The sequence below is a fragment of the Tursiops truncatus genome, chromosome 18 (genome assembly GCF_011762595.2).
Source record: "Tursiops truncatus isolate mTurTru1 chromosome 18, mTurTru1.mat.Y, whole genome shotgun sequence".
NCBI lineage: Eukaryota > Metazoa > Chordata > Mammalia > Artiodactyla > Delphinidae > Tursiops > Tursiops truncatus.
In genome coordinates, this window is record NC_047051.1 from 22,106,376 (window position 1) to 22,119,681 (window position 13,306).

Consider the following 13,306-nt stretch of genomic DNA (forward strand, 5'->3'; position numbering starts at 1 on the left):
CGTCAGCAGCTCTGTCTCTGCCTCAGCAAAAGTACGTCTTAGTGCCCTGGTTATATGTAAAGCTTGACCAAGACGACACTGCTGGCCAGTCCGTGTCACCAGGGGCTGGTGTCACCAGATGGTAGGCCTTGCCATCTACTTGCAACTGGATATTTTCTCCCCGTTTCAAATTCAGCCCAAGTCTGTGGTCCTCTCTACCTCAAAAATTGTATGATTCTATTTTAAAAACTGATTTTTATGTTCTCTAAAATTGACTCTCCCCTCCCAATTCACCGTCTGTCATTCTCCTGGTGTCTGAAGCCAACTTGGAAGGGTAGAAGATGGTAAGAGATGTTAGTTAGCTGTGATTCGGAATCAAATCCTTAAACCCCATCTTCCACCGGCCATTGCCTCCCTGCAAGTTTCTTGAGAGAGAAAAATGCAAAGACGACAAACCCAGATGGCTCCAGAGTGGAGGTTTGGCCCGCTGTACAGGTGAGCTGTTGTTCATTTGTTTTCTCATCGTCAGTTTTTCCAAAAATTCCTATCAGCGCCTATGACATGTCAGGCACGAGGGAGAGAACAGTGAACAGAGTCCTTGTCCTGGTGAAGCTGATGTCCTGGTGGGGGAATCAGAAAAGGAACAAATAAACCAAGATGTAGATACAGCACAGGCAATGGTGGTAAGCGAGGGCACAGCTAAGGCACGTGCCAGGCGGTGAGTGTGTGTGTGTGTGTGTGTGTGTGTGTGTGTGTGTGTGTGTGTGCGTGCACGTGGGAGCATCATTTTAGTTAGTGGTGTCAGTGAGGGCTCTTTGAGGAGGTGACAGCTGAGGAGAGAGCCGAGTGGATTTGAGCCAAGGAAATATTTAGGGGGAAATTTTCTGCACCCTAGACCGCACCAAACCTTGGCCACTATTTTAATGCCTAGACTCAAGGATTTTTAAAAATTATTTTTAATTATGATAAATTATACATAACACAAAATATACCCTCCTAACCATGTTTAAGTGTAAAGTTCAGTGGCATTAAGTATATTCACAGTGTGCTACCATCACCACCATCCATCTCTAGAACTCTTTTCATCTTGCAAAACTGAAACTCTATAACCATTCAGCAATGCTCCATTCTCATCTGTGCCCCACTGCCCAGCCCCTGGGAACCACTGCTATACTTTCCGTCTCTAGGAATTTGACCATTTGACCATGAACTTGTCCTCAAGTTTCATCCATGTCATAGCATATATCAGCCTTCCTTTTTAAAGGCTGAATAACATTCTGTTGTACGTATAGACCACATTTTTTTTTTTTTTAGGCACGCAGGCCTCTCACTGTTGTGGCCTCTCCCATTGCGGAGCACAGGCTCCGGACGCGCAGGCTCAGCGGCCATGGCTCACAGGCCCAGCCGCTCCGCGGCATGTGGGATCTTCCCGGACCGGGGCACGAACCCACGTCCCCTGCATCAGCAGGCGGACTCTCAACCACTGCGCCACCAGGGAAGCCCCTATAGACCACATTTTATCTATCCATTCACCCATCCATGGACACTGGCTTGTTTAGCCACCTCTTGGCTGTGGTGAATAATGCTGCCTTCAACATAGGTGAGCAGAGATCTCTTCCAGTCCCTGCTTTCATTTCTTCTGGGAATATACCCAGAACTGGATCCACCGTTTGAGAACATTTTTCCCCTTGAGTTGATCTACTTTTCTTTGCAGGTGGCCCCTGGTAATTATGCACCAGCGCTTCCTCATCTATGTTCTCGTCCCTCTCCTCTCTGGACTGTAGGTTCCTGGTGGCTGGGAGTCTGTATTCAACATTCCCGCACCCTGAGGCCATGGAAAGCACACAGCTTGCCTCCAGAAGGATTTATTAAATGCCCAAATCTGGACAGGGCTGCTGCCGGGAGGAGGGCGAAGGGTGGGTTGGACTGAGCATGTATTTTAATGTATCGGGCTTCTCTGATTTTGTTTGAAGGGAGGGCACTGCCCCTAAAATAAAAACGGGTATAAATCAACTTTCTGTGGGAGAAGTGGAAACCCACAGAGGGGAAGTGACCGGCCAGGCATCCAGGTGCAGTTAGTGGCTTGGCCAGGATCCAACTCCACGCTCTCCTGTTCTCTGTTCAGAGCTACTGCCACCATGGCCTTTGCCAGGAAAGGCAATTGTCTTCTGTTGCTTTCTCCCTCGCCCTCTGCCTGACTCTGTTCCTCACTTCAAAGGGCAGGGCCGTGCCAAGCACAGAAGAAAGGACAGACCCCTCACTAGACCCAGCCTTGGCCCTGGTCCCCTGCCGGGTTGGGCAACCCAACATGGAGTGAGCAGGGCCCCCATATGCAGGGAGGTGAGCTTTCCTCTCCCAAGTGCTTTAATCAAGTTCAGGGAGGGGGTCTCCGCACCAAGGCACCTCAGGGCCACCCTGGCAGAGGTAGCTCAACTGAGAATCAGAACCTCCCTCATAGGGTTAAATGATCTGAAAAGCACTTGGAACAGGACCTGGTGAACAGCAAGGGCTCTGTGGGTGATTTTCATTATCGCAGAAGGCCAGAGAGAGAGAGAGAGAGAGAGAGGGAGGGAGGGAGGCGGGGAGCGGAAGGGAAGGTGGGAGGCATGGAGGAAGGACAGGTCCTTGAAATCTAACAAAAGGTAGAATCCGGTCAGCGCTCCCTTGCCCGGTTGTTCTCCCATAACGCTGGCTGTGCTCACCTCCCTGGCAGCAAGCATGGAGGTGGAGGGGACAGGGCGGTGGGGTCCATCACAGCCCTGGTCCCCGGCTTCCTGGGCTGTAAGAACACCCCCGGGCCTCAGCCCTCACTGCCTGCCTGCCCCTCCCCTCCACAAACTGTTTGGGCTTCAACCCACCTTTGTCAGGAAGAAATTGCTTCCCGGGTGTGTAGGATTAAAGGTGGGTCCCACAGCCTCCAGGCCCTGGATTGGGATAGGTCCTGGGTCCCTCCAAGCCCTGGGAAGGCTTCTCCAGTGCAACTCTGCTGAGACCATCTCCCACCTGCGACTTGAAAGCACCCACTCCCTTGTGAATGGCTTAGAGCAGACAAGGCTGGTGGGACCCCCAGGATGTCTACGTTGATTTACAATCCAGGTCATCACAGGGGGACTTTTTTTGGTTCACGTTTAAAAGAAGTCATTTTGTTTCTCCATGGAGACTGACAAGAAGCCTGCAGGAGAGTTCCCTCCCAGGGCTGGCAGGCTGGGCTCTGTCCATGGACCCGGCCTTCTCCTTCACCTTTGCACCAAGAAAAGAGCAGAGGCAGACCCAATGGTTATTTCCATTTGCCCACACCCTCTCAGCCGGTGGGCAGACATCACTGGGCTGCAGCCAGGGAGAGGGAAAAGGGAAGGGGCTTCTCTGGTGAGAGAATGAAAGGGCTGGCCTGGCCAGGGGAAGGAGGTGTGCAGCCCAGGGCAGGACTGAGGACAGGACATGGGGGCACAGCTAGAGAAGCGTGAAGAGGCGATGCTATGAAACGTCCCAAAGCCAGTGCATAGAATATGCCGTTTTGTTAGATACAGAGTAGAAATTGCTGGTCCTTTGAGAGACGCACAGACAGCAAGGCGTAAGGAGGCAGCCCGACATCCCCTAGGGATGTGTTGTTGAGGGTAGCTTCCTAGGGAAAAGTCTGAGCCCTCCCTGAGAAGACTCAAGGCTATTTTAAAGGCTGGTCCTCAGAGGGCCGTGCCCAGCCTCCCTGTGCAGCAATGCTGGGCAGCAAGGCTATGCGCCGGCTTCCCCCAGGTCTCCGTTGCCACTGGCAGCAAAACCCAAGCTGGGTTATTACATCAACGACTTCTCCCCTCCTCGGCCCCTGGGGAGCCCAGCCAGGTTGGAAAGCAGCAGGAACCTTTTCCAACACAAATACATGATGATCTCAGGTAGCAGCGCTGATATTAGAAAACAGGGAGAGATGTCTTATGGGTTTCACTCAGATGGAAAGGGATGGGAGCCAAGCTCAGTCTGTTTCAGGGCTGTGGGCCAATCTGGGCTGCGGAGAGCTGCAGATATGGCCCTTGAAATACAGGTTTGGTGACTTCTGACAGTAAGTGGCCTTAATTCACAGGGGGAACGTCCTGCTTCTTTGCCATCTTTGCAAATTTGCAGTATTTGCCGTAAACTAGAAACACCCAGCCAGGATCTCCTGCCCTAAAGGCAGGGAACAAATGAAATGTTTTCCTATTGTGTAAAGAGCTCACATTTTCCCACATGCAGAGCACAGAACAATGGCATCCACCTTTCATCTTTCTTTTATTTCCCCAAATTACCTTCCAGAAGAGAGCGCAAACGCCAGTTTTGTGGACGTATCTCCAATATACAGATACTTTCTGTGTCACTGTCATAGTGGACGTTGGCGTGTTCCGGCAGCCACCTTGCATCCCCAGAGGAAAATTAGATTGTGCATCAAGCCCCCGTGTGAAAGGAAGGGTGCCGAGAACGCCCCCTGAGCCTTTAGGAGGCTGGGAGCCCAGGAAGGGGCTGGCAGCCCCCAACCCACCCTGCTCTCTGCTCCTCCTGGGCTCCTGAGACATACCCGGTCCACGGGACCAAGGGCGCTTCTCCTGTGTGTGTCTTGCTCCCTGACTATCCTATTCACACCTTGTCACTGGAAATGTATCTTTATTCTACTCTCCATCCCCTGCCACCCCCAGCTATCTGGTCTGAAGATGGTTTATCAAAATAACACTAGTCAGATGAAAAACAGGAAAAAACTGAACGCTTTTCTCATATAAAAGTAATACAGGTCTTGGAATTGGACCAATTTCTAGCATCCCTCCTAAAACAGATCCCCTTGTGGGATGTGATTCTGAGAGCGGAGATTGGGAGTGTGGGAGGGGTCACATGCAGGACCCTGTCACCTGGCCTAGGCACAGCAGATCTGGTGACTTCGTGTGAATGATAAGGCGAATCACTAAAATGACAGAAAATCCCTTTCCTCCTTCCATTTCCTTCTTCCTTCCTCCCTTCTTTCCTTCCTTCTTTCCTCCTTCTCTCCCTCCCTCCATCTACCCACCCCCTTGTCTCCCGCCTTTCCCCATCTGCTTGGAATTCCAGTTCTCCAGTGCTGTGGGAACTGACTGCATGTCCTATCTCCATTCTAACATATTTGGAGGTTTGAAGATAACAAACACATAATCAGAATGAAACTAGCCATAGGTCAGCCTCTTCACAGATACCAGTTGTCTTCCCTGGCCCAGATTAATTTAGAATCTTGCCTAAAACTCCACCTTCAGGAATTACTACAAGGAACAGTAACGATAGAGAAAACCACGGCACTGACAGTAGTGTGTACATTTTGAATTCTTTCTTCATCATCTGGGATGGACTGTGTTGATCCAACCACATTTTCCCTTCTGGGCATTCTTGCTCTTGAGAACATGTTGTTCTAAGATAGGGCCCTGGCAGAGGTAGGATTTTGAATACATAGCAACAGTTCTCTGTGTAGTCCTCACCTGTCCTGAGTAGCAATTACTATTATATTATTGTATGATTGCCAACAATAATTCCACATATAGTTGTATACCTATATAGAATTATATATGTAATTTGTATAGCATTCTACAATTTTTTCAAAGCGATGTCACATACATCATCTCACTTGCTTCCCACAACAGCCCTGTGATGTGGAAGGGCAGGTTATCTTCAAAGGGATGAAGGAGGAAATCAAACCAGAGAACAAAGTGATGAGCAGAGGCCAGGAACCCAGGGGCCTGGCTTCTGGTGCGGAGCTGTTTCTATGATTCAGTTCTGCCTTCCAGCCTTGCCGAAGCTATGTCTTCACCAAGAGGTTATTGTTTGCTGACTCATTTGTTCATTCATTTCATGAATAGGTATTGAGCTCCAGGCGCTGTTCTAGGTCTTGGAGGCATAGCAGCGAAAACCAAAACAAAATCAAAACAAAATCAGCCCTTCCGGTAGCGTAGGATCAGGCGCTGGCTAAGGTCAGTGCAGTGGGGAAAAGCACAGATGCAGGGCCAGCCTGCTTGGGTCTGCAGCCCAGCTCATCTGTCTACTTGCAGCATGACCTCTGGCATTTCAAACCCTCGGGCCTGTTTCCTCATCGGTAAGACAGAGGAAATTATGGCCCCCCACCGAGGGGCATTTTATGAGGCTTCAATGAGCAGATGCTCATAGGTACTAGAATAGGATCTGGCCCAGAGCAAGCCTGCCATAAGTGTTAGTAGTGAGTCTAACCTACCTTATGCGGAGACTGAAATAAAAAACAACAAATGTGTGCGCAAGCTTGTTAAATGCTTAAGAATGCTTTGAAGCAAATTTGGGGTGATGACTCCAAATGCTGATTTCGTTCTGGCCCTTTTTTCTTAAGTAGTAACGTATTTTCTCTCCCTCATACACGACCTCCATCTTGCTCCCACCAAGAAGTAATGGATGAGTTATAAACGTCTCAGGGCCACTTTTTTTTTTTTTTTTTTAAATTTTTGGCTGCTCTGGGTCTTCGTTGCTGTGCGTGGGCTTTCTCTAGGTGCTGGAAGTTGGGGGTACTCATTGTCGCGGTGCGCGGCCTTCTCATTGTGGTGGCTTCTCTTGTTGTGGAGCACAGGCTCTAGGTGCACGGGCTTCAGTAGTTGTGGCTCATGGGCTCTAGAGCGCAGGCTCAGTAGTTGTGGCACACGGGCTTAGTTGCTCTGCAGCATGTGGGATCTTCCCGGACCAGGGCTCGAACCCGTGTCCCCTGCGTTGGCAGGCAGATTCTTAACCACTGCGCCACCAGGGAAGCCCTCAGGGCCAATTTTTAAACTATTCAATTGGACTTCTCTTCCAGAGCTCTGTGCAACTTTGCTCAGATCTCTCTGTGTTCCTAATGCAATATTTAAAGTTTGTATCTGTCACAGTGAGATAAAATAGACGTCTCTGTGTACAGGCTTGTGTCTTGGGGGCTTTCATGATGCAACAGTCTGTGCTTCTGTTTTGAACATTCAAGGCTGACACTCTCCAGTTACTTCTCAGAAAGAGCTTGACTTCCCAGCCCAACCTTCAAGTTTGCTTTGCCTTCAAGGTCCCAGCCTCCCACCCCGACTTCCCACACATACCTTGGCACCGGTAGAATTAAAATCCTTTGTATTCATCCTGAAAGATTTCCTCACAGCTCTGCCAAGGCAGATCATTGTCTGTTTCACTTCTATTATTTAAATTATAAGTTCCTTCTTAGTAGAGTCTGCCTTCTGTCATGAACAAGGGGCTGGTGGATGTGCAGAACCTTCCAACTTAATCCAGTGCTTCTTGAGTGAGGGCTTGTGAGTCACAATCTGAGAACTGCCACTCAAGAGCAGGGCTTGGCAGGACCCGCTTGTTTGTTAAATAAAGTTGTTGTTTTTTTTTTTTTTTTTTTTTTTGGCGGTACGTGGGCCTCTAACTGTTGTGGCCTCTCTCGTTGCGGAGCACAGGCTCTGGACGCGCAGGCTCAGCGACCATGGCTCACGGGCCCAGCCACTCCACGGCATGTGGGATCTTCCCGGACCGGGACACGAACCCGCATCCCCTGCATCGGCAGGCGGACTCTCAACCACTGCGCCACCAGGGAAGCCCTGTTAAATAAAGTTTTATCAGAACAAAGCCTGTCCGCTTGTGTATGTACTACCTAGGGCTGCTTCCAAGCTACGCTGAGTCGTCTCAAGGCGCTATGGTCCACCAAGCCTAAAATATTTACTCTCTGGCCTCTACTGAGAAAGTCTGCTGATCGCCAGGGTGGAAGGTAGACCCACAGCCAGCAGATGGAAGCCTGAGGATTTAAAGATTTTCAAAGAAAGGGGCCCATGGCTGAGAGCCATCGCTACGTGTTCACGATTTGCAGCTGAAGCCTGATGCTGACTTGTGTACGATAAAGGATATCACCCAAATGATATTTTGCCTCCAAAGCAAATGTGACCACGTGTGGGGACCAAGTGTGGAGTAACTGCAGGGATGTTACGTCAGGATGTTCTCGTGTCTGGATGGGATGAGAATTGTCTTACAGCAAAGTGTCTGCATATCTGTGTGTGCGTTCCCTCCCTTCTGAAGCGGCAAGCACACTCCCTGTGCACAGCCTTCTCAGAAAGAGTGTTTGATCTGTAATGATGCCCTGGAGGGCGAGGACCTGGAAAGAGCTCTCTGCCTTCCCACTGCAGATGGCTTTCCTCTTACGGAGCTTTTGAGGGCCAAGTATTCAGCACTCTGTGCCCCGGTCTGTGCTGTTCTTGACAAAGACACACAAGACCCGGAGCAAAACAAGACACGGTGTCTCATGTTCGCTGAGCTCTGCAGAGCACCCCCGGTGCTTAACATGTCAGAGGAGGGAGGAACTCTTGTGCATCTGGGTTGATGCAGTGTTAGGTTTAGGGGTATTACCTCTGGGTCCCTGTTTCATTTAATTAAAGCAAGTCTGCTGGTGAACTTGTTCCCAAAGACTAATTAGTGGATGGGCAACATTGAAATCATCTGCATATTAAAAAAAATATGCATGAACGTCTTCCTCGGTGAGTTTGATTTTCAATAGGCCTGGGGTGGATTCCTGCTTTTAAAAACCCCCATCCCCCCCAGTAACTGTGACGCACAGCAAGTGAACGCTGACAAACGGAATCTGGTGTTTATCTCACAACGTTTCAAAGGATTCAGGAGGTGCTCGTTCTTTCTCTGCAGGATCTGCACCTTGAGTCCCCAAAGAAGCGGCTTAATGTGCCCCTGGAGGTACTGACTGTGATTGAGATGTGAGGTCTGGTTCTCATCAGAACTCAGTGTGGGATTCAGACTTTCTTACCTTGTGAGCCCTGCTTATCTGTCTCCCATGAAGGGCTTGAGTTTTCTCCAGAAAGAGCAGTGTTTTCACACTGTAGGTTGCAATCTACTCGTGGGTTATAAAGTCATTTAAGGAGGGTGCAACCGGCATTAAAAAAAAAAAAAAAAAAGACTAGGGGAAAAAAAAATCAGGGCGCATCACATGTGTTAAGGATGTGTTGTTCTGTTATAGTTGCTTTGGTGGGTGTGCTGTGCAGCGGGCTGCCATGTGTTTCTTACTATGTGTCATGGCAAAAAGTCTCCACTGTACAGTATAAATCAGCCATGAACTTAATTCACTCAGGGCAGCTCCCATCTCCGCTTGCAGAGGGCTGACAGAAGTCACCAGGGTGGGCAGACTGTCCTGCACAAGTGCTTCCAGGGATGCTACCTGGAAACTAATAGAAAACCAATTTGTGGATGATTGCATCTTCTGGGGAGATAAATCCATCATGGGAAGTTTTACGGATGACGAGCGACTCAGCCCACCACACCTGTCACCTGGCGACAGCTGGGTTTATCTGGAGGCCAAATTTCAGTGTCCTTTTGCTTGAAATGGGGATGTCACCCCATTGGCTATTACTGTTGTGGGAAAGACCAAATTAGGGAGGGAAAAGACTCTCTCCAATAAAGGATGAATTTCAAAGCTCAGGCCCAGTGATGGCTTTTCACGACGGTCTGGTAGGTGTACTGTCATTGGCATTAGGAAAGGAAGGGGAAGGCCCTTAGATCAAGTCCAGGCCCCGTGGGTGTCAGAGAAGGTGTTTGTGGGAGCACAGACCAGGGAACCTTTATATCAAGGGGGCTTCCTTATGCTGGCTTATTGGCAAGCAGCAGTGGGGTCTGATCTCACACGGATCTTAGTCCCCAAGAAGAGGACGGCCAGACAGAGCCAGGACGATGAGCAGACCAGCTCACGAAGCATCTACTCAGTGCAGCCCTCAGGTGGTGGGGAATATCTTCTGCCGTCTCAGGAGAGGTTTGGGGTTGGAAGGGGGAGTGGGGAAGCCTAAGGATGGTAGCCTGTCCCTGGGGCAGCTAATTTCAGAACAGCTCTGTCACCCTCTTCTCAGTGGGAAAGAAAGGGGAAGGAGGGGAACTCAGAGTATGGGAGAAAAGAAAGCTTTCAAGAATATCACTAAAAGGTCTGGGGTGAAAGACTCTCGGGGACAAAAAGCGTCCCCCCCCCCCATTCCAAAGGGCCACTTACAACAAAGCCCCTGACGCGGTGGCAAGAGGTCCTGCCCCTTCTGCCGCTTCTGTTTTTAAAGCTCTCACAGTGTTAAGGGCTGGAAAAAAACGGTTAAGGATGTAAAGATGGAATTTAAAAAAAAAATAGTGAAGGCCTGTTTGAAGTTGCACGGTGAGCGTCTTTAATCCTGCAGGTCATCTGAGTGGCTGTCCCTAGGACTTCCTTAGGCAAGATGAGAAGTCCCAAGCAGGGGGCAGGCCAAATGTCACGCAGTCCCTGCCAGGAGAGGCTTTGCTTAAGAGCAAGCGCGGCTGCCTTTGCTGCTCGGAACGGGACAGAACTTCATTCGCTCCTCAGCGGGGCTCTTTCAGGATCTCGGCGTAGCGGACACGAGCCTCACCCTGGGAGCTGGTACCAGACACTCGTTCTTAGCCCCAGTGGTGGGGATTTGGAGTTAGCAGGCTTGAGGTGGAACCCAGAATCTGCATTTTGAGATGCATCCTCCTACGCCCCCCCACACACGGAGACGGGATGCAGGCCGTCCACGCTTTGAGACGCTGTGGGGAAGGCTGGCTGGGGAGAGGAGGGTCTCACCCACCACACTTGAACCTCACCCACCCAGCCGGCAGGACTCCTGCCTGCCCGGTGCTCCACGTTAGGGCAGGGCTGGGCCTGAGGTTGGATGGTTTTTCCAAAGAGGCCTCTGTGACGCACGAAGCCCTGATGCAGCCCGCAAAAGAGATAATGGCTAATTGGACTTTAACACACATTGTAGGTACCTTTTCTGGATTGAAAAAAAAGAACAACAAAAAGCGAACCAAAAAAAGAAAGAACCCCAGAAGATCCACACTTTGTCAAATGTGTGAAAAACCCAAGGTCCTTAGAGCTGCCCAGGGCTTCATTTCAGGCAAAGACCTTAAGGGTGGCCAGCGCCCGGCTGGGCAGACTTAGCCCTGGTTCCCGGGCCACAGATTCCCTGATCTTCCCCAGTTACATAATCAAGTCCCCTACCCTACCCATCCCTCCGGAGCTTTCCTGACATCATCTTCACTTTGGTTTTTCTCACTGGAACCCACACAGTGTATAAGGTTGAACAAAGACATTTATTTGTAAAAGCAATTCCCAATGGAGCAGAGATCGTATCCATAGAAAGTAAAGCGGTGATCATTCAGAAGCCCGCATGCAGACATCAGCGAAACCCAGGGCAAAAGCAGACAGACAGCTCTGCTGCAGACACCCGGAGAGCTACCAATCCTGCCAACTGCAAAGCAAAATGTCCTTTCCGCTTGAGAGCACGGATGTACCGAGATGTCCTGTGAGAAAGGAATTTGGTCTGACATCCATGATGAAGCGATCAGGGAACAGTTGAGGGAGCCTTTTTTTTCTCTTCTGGGTGGCTTGTAAGCTTCCCACAGATACCCGGCTAAGAGCTGAAGCGGTCCTCCACCCTCCAGCGGCAGGGGGCCGTGTCAAAGCCCAGCCTGCTCACATGCCCATCCTTATGCTCTGAATGATCTGGAAGATAGCTGAAGGAGGAAAACAAAACAGACGGCTCAGACACCAGACAGCGCACAGCTGGAAACCCAGCCCCACTGCGAGCCCTGCTTCTGCTGACCCCGGGCCCCGGACCTGTTAGCACACAGCTGATTAGATATTTCCTAACAAGGAGTTAAGTTAACAAGAGGTCAGTGAACTTCTTTAAAAAGGCAGCCTTGCTCTGTCTGCTGATGGATGCCTCGGGGATTTATGGATAACTTCTGCTAATTCCACCAGGAGTGAAGGCCAGAAATCCCTCAGGCACTGAGAGGTTTGGCCCTCTTCCCCAGAACGTTCTGATGCTCCCGGGCAGCGGCGGACAGCGCTTTCGTGCACGCAGGGCACTCATTTAACAGGTCAGCCGATGCTGCCTCTTCAAAATGGCTGTGACCTGGAAAAGAAGCTGCCCTTGAACTGGAAGGAAGGCCAGGTGCTGGGAGCAGACACGTGGAGCTGGGCCCCCGGCTGCTGACAACCTTTGATACAAGTGCATCTTCAGGCGGCCTGGAACTTTCTGAAATTCGACTTGAAATGCACCGAGAGCAGCACTGATTTATTCAGGGCACCGTCTTCACTAAGTGGACCGAACTCCTTCATGAAGGAGTGGGTAGCCTGAACGTCCACAGACAATTCCTGGGACTCCCTCCCCTTATTCTGGTAAGAGCTGGTTGGATAGCACCCAGCCTGGTTTTGTTTATAGGGTTTAAATATGTTCCAGGAGAGGAAGGTCCAACTTCTTTTTCACATCCTCTCCAGATGGGACATATACAATATTGGTCAATCGTGATGGAGACAATCATGATAATAATAGCAATGAACACATATAGAATGATTTTTTTTTTTTTTTGAGGGGCAGCTGGGTATCATGTAATCAAGTGCACAAACAGAACAAGCACAGAACATTCAGGGGGCTTACCCCTTCTCTCCTTCATAAAGTCATCCTGGAATATACCCAGGAATGCTGCTTCCTAAGTAACCATAGTGAAGTACGCTACCCAGAACCCTCGAGAAACAAAGCGTTTGATATTTTATCAACTAACGTTAGTGAGCACGTACTACGTGTCAGGCATTGTGCTTTGGGGATCCAGAGATAATTCAGACCGAGGGCCCCGGGGACTCTTTCTTGGACAGTTAGATTTGAAGGGTAGATAACGCACTAATGTAGTTGGTTTTTCATAAACTAAAAAAATCACTGTGGGCATCATCACGACTTTCCTAAATTGGATATACACCCAACGTGATTTAATATATTAAGGTTTCATGAATGTTCAGTGTGACCATAGTAAAAAGTGATAACTGCTAAGACTCTGCTGTAATAGGGTTACAGAGGATGCACAGTGTTTGATGTGATCCCAAAATAGCTCCGGTTGGCTGTACTTCTTGGGCTCTCATTTCTGCTTCTTAGCAGTTATTTGGTCTCAATGACTCTTAGCTCTGGTCACATCTCTGGTTCTACTACACCAGTCTGCAGTGGGCCCTCTTCTATTATTATGCTACTGTAGACTAAGCCCAAAACAAAGACTGTTAGAACCATGTATAAAATTAAGAGTCAACCAGTTGTGTGCGAAGGTCGGAAAGAGTCTTCTCTAGATAAAGGAGTTAATTCAACAAGTTGTGATATTTAACTCTGGTTGTGCTCAGAGGTTTTCTTGTCTTATTCTCATCTGGGGGGTGGCTCTTAACGGGAGAAGTTGCTAGATGGATGAGAAAGTACCTTACCCAAAGGTATACGCTTGCCGGAACACGGATGTTTCCACCCTCTTCTACCAAAGCTAACAAGGAATAAAAATTAAATAAACATTCCTGTGTTCCGGCTCCACA

General features: G+C 49.5%; 1 protein-coding gene across 2 annotated transcripts in view; it reads right to left on the minus strand.

The window, feature by feature from the left end:
- Positions 1–463: 463 nt before the first annotated feature.
- Positions 464–13,306, minus strand: part of SERP2 (stress associated endoplasmic reticulum protein family member 2) — a 35,389-nt gene continuing 22,546 nt past the window's right edge. The window contains exon 4 of one of the 2 annotated variants that reach the window (XM_073794889.1): positions 464–599. In XM_073794889.1, coding sequence (XP_073650990.1) covers positions 544–599 — 56 coding nt within the window. In that variant the 3' untranslated portion in view covers positions 464–543. Of the gene's footprint in view, positions 600–11,033; positions 11,476–13,306 lie in introns of those variants that run through there. The other variant, XM_073794890.1, reaches the window with a different exon arrangement.